The 12075-nt window shown below is 43.1% G+C and overlaps 1 protein-coding gene across 2 annotated transcripts in view; it reads left to right on the top strand.

Moving 5' to 3' along the window:
- The first annotated feature begins 2383 nt into the window (after positions 1 to 2383).
- The window catches only part of afap1 (actin filament associated protein 1), a 106013-nt gene continuing 96321 nt past the window's right edge, over positions 2384 to 12075 (top strand). For both annotated transcript variants that reach the window (XM_084043714.1, XM_084043713.1), the window contains exon 1: positions 2384 to 2575. In XM_084043714.1, coding sequence (XP_083899840.1) covers positions 2539 to 2575 — 37 coding nt within the window. In that variant the 5' untranslated portion in view covers positions 2384 to 2538. The remainder of the gene's footprint in view (positions 2576 to 12075) is intronic.

Consider the following 12075-nt stretch of genomic DNA (forward strand, 5'->3'; position numbering starts at 1 on the left):
TCTATAGAGGTAAAACCATGTGTTTTGGTGCACTTTCTATAGAGGTAAAACCATGTGTTTTGGTGCACTTTCTATAGAGGTAAAACCATGTGTTTTGGTGCACTTTCTATAGAGGTAAAACCATGTGTTTTGGTGCACTTTCTATAGAGGTTAAACCACATTGAGGTGAGGAGAATGAGTAATGAGAGAAATAGAGACTCCTTAATTACCCCCTATTACCATAAGCTGACGTTTCCCACTGTCCCCGGGGGCAACAAGAACCCTGCCGGGGGTTAATATCCCATCTGCCGTCAGAGGGGGGATGGCGGAGGGGAGAGGGGTGTGCCTCTGACTGCTCTTTTTCAGTCATGAATAGCCTCTGTGCACAGCAGCCTTATTGGAAATAAATTGGGCCTCTTCCTTACTTCCTTCAGAGGTGTTACCAGTGATTTTAATGACGGCTCTGTGGTCCTCCAACATTTTTCATTTCAACGACCACCATAACTCTGAGAGAGTGTCCATGTGTACACTCTCAGAGTTACACACCCACCAGGGGCCATTTGGAACCCCCTCAAGGAACCATGAGGGTCCCTGGACCACACTTTGAGACCCACTGGTGTAGCAGAGTGTTCAGGGACGTCACAGGCTCTCAGAAGGTGGGGGGGATGGACTTTCGGTGGACTATACCCCTTATTTTACACTTTGGCTATTCAAGAATAGCAGATCTACAAGCTCATAGCTTGTAGATCTGCTACTTTTGAAAAAGCGTGAAAAACATTTATGATAAAAAAAATATATATATATATATTATATTTTTTTTTCTTCAAAAAATGGGGGATATGAAATCACGGATCTGTGAGAGTGAGGGTGTCGCGTCGTACGCACAGTAAATGGCCGTGACGGCCCCTGAGAGTGTTTCCAGTGAGCATGCACAATATCAGCACCCTGACTCTGTTTGACCAGAATGGAACAGATAGTCCTGGGGACTGGGTTACCATTGTGGGCCTGTAGCCTACGTGAATTCAGTTCATCAACACAGACTGGAACACTATGGAGCCTTCAGCTGACTCATCAGCAGTGGTGGTGGAGGACATTTTACTTGATTACTGCACTTTTTCTTTTTGAAGTAAGTAGCTGTGCTTTACTTGAATCATTGTTTTTATTTAAGCTTATACTTTTCACTCCACTATATCTCAAAGACAATTGTAGGCTGCTGTTGACTAGCCGGGTAAACCATCAAGATCACGTGAATTCACATTCTGTGTCTTCTGCAGAAGACACAACAGACACATGATGTGAATTGACATCATGTGAAGGTGCCTTTGCAGGACCCCAAACTTGCAAAATGCATCACGAAATAAACAAGATTTATTGATCTATTTTTTGGTCAACATTTAAAAATGTCAACATAGAAATTTGCATTGCTAGAGAGAGAGAGAGAGAGAGAGAGAGAGAGAGAGAGAGAGAGAGAGAGAGAGAGAGAGAGAGAGAGAGAGAGAGAGAGAGAGAGAGAGAGAGAGAGAGAGAGAGAGAGAGAGAGAGAGAGAGAGAGAGAGAGAGAGAGAGAGAGAGAGAGAGAGAGAGAACCCCATCCCATAGCCCGGATGGACGGCCGCAACGCCATTGGCTATAAGTTGCGGGGCAACCACTGACAGCGGTGGCCTGTCTTTACTGTTATGATTATTAGCTGATCATAATAACAACACACACACACACACACACACACACACACACACACACACACACACACACACACACACACACACACACACACACACACACACACACACACCTTGAATCTCCTCAAGAAGGAACACAGGGCGAAGTCTACCATTCCTGACGCATTTTTAAGAAATAAAAAAAACACAATTAAATAAGTAAGTATAAGTAATAAGTAGAAATAGCCTATTACTAACGAACGAACTAACTAACTAACTACATGCATTTATTTATTTGTGCATCTGTACGCATTGTGAGCTTGTAGATCGGCTATTTTCAAATGGCCTAGGGCTGAAGTGGGTAATGTTTGTAATAATAATCAAAATCTACAAAGTAACTAGTAACTAAAGTTTTCAAATAATTGTGGTGGAGTAAAAGTACAATATTTGCCTCTGAGATGTAACGGAGTAGAAGTACAAATTATAGAACATTTGAAATACTCTAGTAAAGTAAAAATCCTCAAAATTGTAAATCAAGTCCAGCTCAAGTCCAGTACTTGAGTAAATGTACTTACTTCCCCACCAATGCAGTCTACTGGACCGTCCGGGCTATGGGACGGTAGACAAAAGGAGGAGGGGAAAAAAAGAGGGAGGAGAGAAAACAGGAAAGTTTTGAAAGGAAAAGAGGAGGTTCTTGAAGTTCCATCATCCAAAGCTCTCCTCCTCTTCGCCGGGAGAAGGAGAAACCTCTGGCCGGCTGTCGGTGACCCGCCCGGCGGCTCCTCTCTGTCCCGACTCCCGGGGAATACCGTTTAGCTGTACACAGTATATATTATACCCGGTTGGAATTATTGTTGTTTATACGATCGTTTTTGGAACCTGAATCATCATCTATATCATCATGAGGAGCGACCCCATTTTGTTCGCTTCCAGCAGGGGTGAGTTTGTTGAGTTGTTGTGGAAAAAAATAGCAGATTTACAAGCTCACAACGCGTCGCGTCCGCGACGAGTTGTGAGCTTGTAGATCTGCTATTTTAGATCTGCTGTACGCGTTCTCCAGCGCACAGTTATCTTGCAGTCGCACAAACTTATATATCTGCTTTTTTGGGGGGCTTGTAGGTCTGCTATATACGCGTCCTCTAGCGCGCAACTTGGTACAGTTATCCTGCGTCTCTCAAACTTATAGATCTGCTATTTTTTTCTAGGTGCAACTTGGTATAGATCAGTTATCCTGCAGTCTCTCAAACGTATAGATCTGCTATTTTTTCTGGGTGCAACTTTAGATCAGTTATCCAGCAGTCTCCTAATAGATGTGCTATTTTTTTCTGGGTGAAACTTGGTATAAATCAGTTATCCTGCAGTCTCTCAAACAGCTGTCTCATTGATAATGTGTGTGGAGAATAATCATTATTCTGATCCACAAATGTTCATAGCAATTGCGTTTTGATTGAAATAGTTCTTTAATACAGTGGTTCTCAAACCTTTTTTTAATGCCAAGGACCCCCAAATTGATATGTATTTGGTTGCGGACCCCCATCTGAAAAGGTTTTGTGCCCAAAAGAGAAGATTTGTGTAAAAAAAAGAAAATCCAAATATTTTCAATATATTTCAAACATAGCAGATGTGGAATAGCTCTGCTTATTTTTTGAATAGCCAACATATACATTGATAAAGTGGTTAATATGATTGTGATGGTACATTACTACTTTTGCTGGGGACCCCCTGGAACCCCCGCAAGGACCCTTCGGGATCCCCGGACCCCACTTTGAGAACCAATGGTGTAATTAATACACTGTTGTCCAGTCCACCCGTTTCATTGCATTGCGTTGTTTTGTTGTGGCTCTTTCAACATGTTTGTTTAAACAAATAATCACTGCTATCATGTGTGACCCATTCTGAATTGAGTTTTTTTTTCTTTTTTCATTTCATATGAAAACAGTGAATCATAGCAAAAGGTTGAGATATTGGTGAATTAGATTGAGTGTTTTGAAAGTACAGCTTAATAGAACTGACATCAAGTTAAAAACCTTGAGCAGAGAAAACCTGTGGTGTAAAGTAACTAAGTACATTTACTCAAGTACTGTACTTAAGTACAGTTTTGAGGTACTTTTACTTTACTGGAGTATTTCCAATTTTCTGTACTTTTACTTGTACTACTTCTACTACATCTTCAGAGGAAAATATTATACTTTTACTCCAGTACAATTATTTGAACACTTTATTTACTAGTCCCATCCCATGTGGATATAAGCTTTAGGGTCTATATTTGAAAAAATAAAAACTGAAAAATCATTAGCCTATTATTAAGTGGTGTAAGTGTTGGTTTATTATAGGGGACACACTGCTAATGGCACTCTGAATGTGTAGTGCTTATGAAATAACTTTCCCCTCAGAGAGATAGAAAGAGGGAGAGGCAGAGGGGAGAGAGAGAGGGGGAGACACACACACACACACACACACACACACACACACACACACACACACACACACACACACACACACACACACACACACACACAGGGAGAAGAAGTGGAGTGACTGTGGAAAGACTGCTGGCTCCTGACAGTGTCATTAAGGTGGTGGTTTTTTTGTCTATGGTATTATGGAGTCGGGGAGCTCGAGCCCGCTCGCTTGCAACCCGAGACCACCAGCCGCTTATGTCCCGTCCGTCCGTCCCCCCCCCGTCCCCTCTCTAGTCTCTAACTCCCCGGGTCTTCTTGGCCTGATGAATAGCGGCCCTCACGACATTCAGCACCAACGGCATGATGATAACTGTGGTTTGTTCCCCCCCTAGCCCGGCCGGAGGGGGGGGGCACAGCAGCCGGGCTCCCCCCGCTGTCCTCCGGGGGGGGGCCACGTGTGTGTGTGTGGGTCAGTGTGCGTCAGTGGTGGAAGAAGTACTCACATTTGTTACTTGAGTACAAGTGTCAAATACTGCAATGTAGAGAAATACTCTAGTTACAAGTAAAAGTCTGGTATTAAAAATGTACCTGAGTAAAAGTATAAAACTATTGGCATCAAAATATAGTTAGAGTTAGAGTACCAAAAGTAAACATACTCATTATGCAGAAGGTCCCATTTCACAAGTTTTGAAACGTCTATACAAATCTTTCGAAAATAGCCGATCTACAAGCTCACAACGCGTCGCTTCGCGTTGTGAGCTTGTAGATCGGCTATTTTCAAATAGCCTATGTATATATACTGTAGGGCGGAAGTGTTTTTTAATGATAATCAAAATCTACAAAGTGACTAGTTTTTCAAATAATTGTAGTGGAGTAAAAGTATAATATTTGCCTCCGAGATGTAGTGGAGTAGAAGTAAAAGTATTGAAAATTGGAAACACTCCAGTAAAGTAAAAAATCCTCAAAAGTGTACAGTACTTGAGCAAATGTACTTTACACTCTGTGTGTGTGTGTGTGTGTGTGTGTGTGTGTGTGTGTGTGTGTGTGTCACCCTCCACCTCGCACCCCCCAAAAAAACACTCCCCCTGGAGGGTATTAACATCTGACAAGCACTGGGTTGGCACCGTTCCTAATTTCCCCCACTTTGAGACGCAGTGAACTAAGTCTAGAGGGGGTTTAACTGCTTAACTTTGTGGGCTAACAACATTGCAACACAAAGTGCAGTGTCAGAGAAGTATGTGTGCCACACTGAACTAAACACAGGCAGTGTTGCCAGATTCTGTGAGAGAAACAAGCAACCAGGTCTAGGAAAACCAGCCCAAAAGAAGCAACTATGGGCCACATGAGTACTTTAACATATACATCAGCTATTTCAAAAATAGCAGATCTACATGCTCACAACGCGTCGCGATGCGACGCGTTGTGAGCTTGTAGATCGGCTATTTTCAAATACAAATCTTGCGGTGAAATTATAATAAGCAGATCTGGCAACCCTGAACATAGGCAGAGTCAGTACGGTGCAGAGCAGCGGCAGAGTGTCAGTTCACACACACGCACGCACGCACGCGCGCACGCACGCACGCACACACACACACACACACACACACACACACACACACACACACACACACACACACACACACACACAGACACAGACACAGACACAGACACAGACACAGACACAGACACAGACACAGACTCACACTCACACTCATACGCCTATGTATGCCAGAGTGTTTGCAGGTCATGATCCAATAGGACAACAGTGGAACACATTAAAGGGATAGTTCACCCCCAAAATGACTTTTTTCCTATCGATTAGTCACCCCATGGAGACTTGAATTCATGGATATTTTTGGGCGGTGCAACCGCCCCTATATGTCAGTTTTGGACATCGACATTCGCTGCACTGTGATTGGCCACCATTGTACTTAAAGTGAACTTCCATCACTGTGATGACCACTGTGACCACACCGCCCACTTCACACTGGGTGTGATTTTTTAGTTTTTGTCGCATTGCTAAGCCAATAATTGGATGACCAGCGGACCGGTAGGCAGCGGTTCCGGTAGGAGACACACAGGATACTCTTTGTGTCTCCTACCGGAACCGCTGCCGGACATGAAATGATTGCCTTTATGAATACGACAAAAACAAAAGAATATCCATGAATTCAAGTTCTCCATGGGGCGACTAATCGATAGGAAAAAAAATCATTTTGGGGGTGAACTATCCCTTTAACGGCACACATAGACGCAGATTTAAGAAACAGTGTCAGTGACAGTGACTTACGTCAGGAATGTTTTTCTTTTTTTGTTCTTTAGACTTGGTTTGCTTTGACCACAATTGTTCAGAAGAATGTTACCTAGATAGCTCATTGTTTAGACAGTAAGCTATGTTTATCTGTAGCCTAGTTTCTTTGAAGCACTCTCTCTACTCGACTCTTTTGTTGACTGTATCGGGTTCACGCTCCCTCCTGCTTCACTCTCTGTGTGTGTGAGTCGCTCTGGATAAAGAGCGGCTGCTAAATGCCTCAACTGTAAACTGTAAGAACGGCAGTAAAAGTGCTCTTCAATGTCCCGTCCCCCCGTCCCCCCTGTCCGCCTCCTTAATGTCCCAGTGAATGGAGTCCTACAATGATAACACCAGTGGTGGAAAAAAGTATTCAAATGGTGGAAAAAAGTATCAATACTGCAATGTAGAAGTACTCTGTTCAAATTAAAAGTCCGGAATACAAAAAATGTACTTGAGTAAAAGTACACAAGTTCTGGTATCAACATGTACTTAAAGTAAACCAAAAGTAAAGGTACTCTATGTTTGAAAATAGCAGATCTACAGGTTGTGAGCTTGTCGATCGGCTATTTTTAAATAGCCTATGTATAAAATAGGGCTAAAGTGGTTAATGCGTGTTTTACAATGTAATATATTTATATCTGCAACGTAACCAGTAACTATAAAGTTTTCAAATAATTGTAGTGGAGTAAAAGTACAATATTTGCAAGCAAAAGTATAGACAATTGGAAAAACTCCGGTAAAGTAAAAAGTACCTCATAAATAATTGTACTTAAGTACAGTACTTGAGTAATTGTACTTAATTACTTTACACCTCTGTAAATGCCTCAACTGTAAACTGTAAGAACGGCAGTAAAAGTGCTCTTCAATGTCCCCCCTGTCCGCCTCGTTGTCCCAGTGAATGGAGTCCTACAATGATGACACAAAGCCCACATCTTGGCCCAGCCCAGCCCTTTGCCTCTGGTTGGAAACAGCTGCACCATATCAGGTGGCTCAGTGGCGACTCTGTCCGCTCCGCCTGGCATTTGGCGCGGCGGTTCCCTGACAGACGCGCTTTGTGAAAGACACACATTTTTTCTACCGAGCGCAGTTCTGTTTTGGCCGGAGGGGGGGGGGTTGTTGTGTGCAGTGGTGTAAAGTAACCAAGTGCATTTACTCAAGTACTGAACTTACTTTACTGGAGTATTTCCAATTATCTATACTTTTACTTCTGCTCCGAGGCTCAGAGGCAAATATTGTACTTTTACTCCACTACAATCTCCACTACAAGCTCACAACGCGTCGCATGAGCTTGGTACTTTAAGTGCATTTTGATGCCAATACTTTTGCACTTTTACTCAAGTAAAATTTGAATCCTGGACTTGTACTTGTAACGGAGTGCTTCTACATTGCAATATTGGTACTTTTACTCAAGTAAAGCAATTGAGTACTTTTCCCACCACTGTGTGTGTGTGTGTGTGTGTGTGTGTGTGTGTGTGTGTGTGTGTGTGTGTGTGTGTGTGTGTGTGTGTGTGTGTGTGTGTGTGTGTGTGTGTGTGTGTGTGTGTGTGTGTGTGCGCGCGTGTGTGTATGTGTGTACTTTCTATTACTATACTACTGAGGGCCAAATGTCCACACAAAGTATAGTAGAAATTGACAAATTGGACAATTTTCCTGATCCTCACAAGAGGAATGGTTGTTTTATGGTCACACAGAGGATTTGGGGAGTTAAAGCTTACAATTAGGCAAAGATTCAGGTCCGGGTTAGGATTGTGGCATGTAGAGGTTAGGTTTAGGGGTCGGGGGGGGGTTGGCCGATATGCCTGACTTGCAGTGGTGGAAAAAGTACTCTTACTGCAATTATGTAGAAATACTCGGTTACAAGTAAAAGTCCGGCATTCAAAATGTACTTGAGTAAGAGTACTGGTATCAAAATGTACTTAAAGTACCAAAAGTAGAAAGTGCTCATTATGCAGAATGTCCCATTTCACAAGTTTTCAAATGTATACAATGTAAACAAATCTTTTGAAAATGGCAGATGCGACGCATTGTGAGCTTGTAGATCGGCTATTTTCAAATGGCCGAAATGCATATAGCGGTTAATGTACTGTATGTTTTGTAGTCAAAATCTACAAAGTAACTAGTAACTAAAGTTTTCAAATAATTGTAGTGGAGCGAAAGTATGATATTTGTCTCTGAGATGTAGGGGAGTAGAAGTAAAAGTATACAGACAATTGGAGATACTCCAGTAAAGTGAAAGTACCTCAAAATTGTACTTAAGTACAGTACTTGAGTAAATGTACGTAGTTACTTCACACCACTGCTGACTTGAATACATAGTTGTGTGCTGCTGCTGGTGACATGGACTTGAAAATAGCAGATGATTGCCTCGCAGCCCCATCTTTTATGTGACTTCCTCATTTGCATGTGTATGTGAACAGGAAGGAGCGACAAGGATGCCAATAAAATGTGTTGTGTACTAGGCCTGATGTTTTCAATGGGCCAAAAGCCTGATGTTTTGGAATGGACCAGAATCCTCTTGCGCAGGGGTCTTTGGACATGGGGGGGGGGGGGGGGGGGGGGCGGGTCCGGGAGCCCTAGGGGGTCCTCAGAATTACTACAGGGCCAAACTATAGGGGCCCTGCCAAATCTTTGTGTGAAAGGATTATTATGTTTTTACTTTAACCACTTGAACCCTAGCGTGCCTTTTTCTGAGCTGAAAATAGCCGTTCTACAAGCTCACATTGTAGAGCTTGTATCAGGTTTGAGAGAAGGAAAAAAGAGCGGACCAAGTGCAGAGCCAAAGGTCAAGTTGACTATGTTTTAAAGGTTTTGAAAATACACATGAATCCAAAATATAACTGATGACAGTGCTGTCAAACCAGTCTATGAAGCTAGCTATGAAATCTATGAAAACCTCTTTATCTGCTACACAATTGTATATGTAGTGTGTGTGTGGGGGGGGGGGCTTCATCCCTCTCTCAGCTAGGGGTCCTTGGGCTGGAATATGAACAATTAGGGATGTTAAGAATTTACCTGATGAAATGTATTGATTTTCAATTAATTGAAAAAATAAAAAGTTTGTTTGTGTGTGACATCAAATCAAACCATAATCACAGTAATCCTTAATCATATTGCATCATATTCAAGGGCTTTTGGAGAGAAATGAGGCAGACTCCATAGAGCACTGCAGAAATGGGAGGTTTGCGTGTCTGTGTCCAGCTGATGCTCGTTGATGCTCGTTAATGTTGAATACATCAAGGCAATTATGTTTCAGGACTCATTTTCGGTTTCGGACAAGAATTTTCCCCTTTTGATCCTAAAAAGCACCGCTTATCAATCGATTAATCAATCGATAAGGTTATCAATGAATTAATTAATCGATAATAGCTCTAGCGAGTTGTTGAAGTCCTTCTGTTATACCTTCCAAGTGGTGCGCAGCGAGGTTGTCAAAGGATCTTTTTGGGGGGGTTTCTACCTACGGTATATGTTCCTTCCTATAATAAAACGAGGTCTGTATAAGTGTGGGGTGGCTACAGTTCCTGTAGTTTACAGTTAGCTGACAGTTTTCTAAGCTGTTTCGCTGTTTATACGAGGTGCCATATTCGGGGGGTCAAAAGCGTGTTAAAGTGTTTACGGCCGAGTTGATGGGTTATTAATTGGCCATGGGTGGTTGAGTTTTGTGTGATGTGGCTTAGATTTTGGTTAGAATGGGTACATGGTGTCAACATTCCGGCCCATTTGGTTCGGTTTTAGTAGAACGTTTGCGGGGGGGTGGGGGGTCCTCTCTCTCTCTCTCTCCACTCTCTCTCTCTCTCATTGAGAAGCCCACTCCCACACTCAAAATGATGATTGAAGTTTAAGAGCTTTCACGTGTCAGCAGTGGTCTAAAGTAACTAACTACATTTACTCAAGTACGGTACTTAAGTACAGTTTTGAGGTATTTTTTTACTTTACTGGGGTATTTCCAATTTTCTGTACTTTTACTTCTACTCCACTACATCTCAGAGGCAAATATTATTGCCTCTTCCTTCTCCCCTTTTTCAGTGGCGGAGGATGATGTAATAAGGCCAGGGGTTTTCCAACCGTTTCTGGATTCCAGGGCTCTGCTTCAAAATGTTGAAAGGGTTTGGCGGTTCACACCATCGGACCACTTAACACAGCTGCCGTGTGAAGTGGTTTGATGGGCGGGCCCCGCATGCATTTTTTTGTGTTCCGGCATTGATCAATGGAACTAACGTAAGTTCCTATTTATCGGTATCACAATGGAAAGTAATTTATCAAGCCTTTAACCCATTAAGACCTGAGGCCGATTCTACAAATGTCTTCTAAATCCAGAGAGGGAGAGAGAGAGAGAGAGAGAGATGGGGGGATTCTAGTCGCAGGCCAAGCTCAACAAGTCTCGCTCACTGTCAGAAAAAAAGGCCGACCCCTCCGTGCCAAAATAGCACGCCGTCATGTGGCTTAACGCAAACTGGCGCGCTGCCCGCCGGGTTCTAACAAACACAAGTCCATTTACAAAGCATTTAGCCCCTATTGGACTCCCTCCCTCCAACCCCGAATGTAAACCAAGCAAAGTTTAAAAAAAGAAAAAAACAACGCAGGCATTTGATCCCCACAGCCCCCATTGATTGCTGTCTGGGTAATTGCATGCATTAAAGAGGGTAGGATAAGTTTGATGAGCCTCCGCCGGCGGCTCTAATAGGCTTAGTGTTGTAGTAATGGGATGAGCCTGTGTCTTCTTGGACAAAGCAAGGATTATACACACGGAGGGGGAGGGCCTCACCGTCACCCCCAGTGGGGGGGGAGAGCAACAACAACAGTATTTAGTGCTGAGAAAGTGGCTTGAACACACGTGTGAGTGTCTGATTTCTGCGTTTGCTTGTTGGTGTCAGTCTGGCTTCGCACAAGAGATGCGATGTTGCACACGTGCGCACATGTGTGCACACGTCTGTGCGTGCGTGCGTGCGTGCGTGGCGTGCGTTATCTCCCTATTAACTGACTCACTCACAGAGACACACCCACGCACAAGGATGCCTGTTAAAGGAGAATTTCGCCCGACGTTTTTCTTCCCTTTTTTTTTATGACGTTATGATGTCCTAAGACGAGTGGTACAGTAGAGACACTAATGCATACCAAACTAGGGTCCTTGAAGGTGAGGGTCGGGCCGTCTGGCGGTGTGCCATGGTGGGCGGGGCACATTGGTTTAGACCTGTCAGTCTGGTGGCGGTCTGTGCTCTTTGAGCGTCCGAGCACAACGGGCAGATCTCTGGCTTTGGGGACCACCTGGGGCAGACAGGAGGTCTGGCCCATGGCCGGTAGCCTTACTGTTCCCTCTTTCCAGTGAACGTATGACTCGAACAGTATTCACATTAGTTTTTTTTTATGTACATGATGCAGCATTTTTAATCATCTTGTTTTATTGTTGTCAGCACAGTCTTGTGGAATAAGGCACGGCCAACATTGTACCTGTACGAGTAACAAATGAAACCCTGTCGAGTCTTGAAACTTTTGCATAGTTCTCATGCGGTTTGAGAAGTTTGAGAAGTTTGACCGGTAAACTCGGATGAAAGTGGTTTGTAGTTAAGTTGTGTAATAGTCTCTGTCTGGTGGAAACCTCATATGTCCAAAAATGTTACTTTTTTCCTACTTTTGTTGATTTTGATTGACTCCAAAATGTTTTTTTTCACCCTTTTTTTCAGGAAATGACAAAAACAAAAGAAAAAGTGGAGTTAGGAGGTTTTGTTCATCATTGTTAAGAACAGCT

The sequence above is a fragment of the Gymnoscopelus microlampas genome (genome assembly GCF_963454915.1).
Source record: "Gymnoscopelus microlampas genome assembly, chromosome: 19".
NCBI lineage: Eukaryota > Metazoa > Chordata > Actinopteri > Myctophiformes > Myctophidae > Gymnoscopelus > Gymnoscopelus microlampas.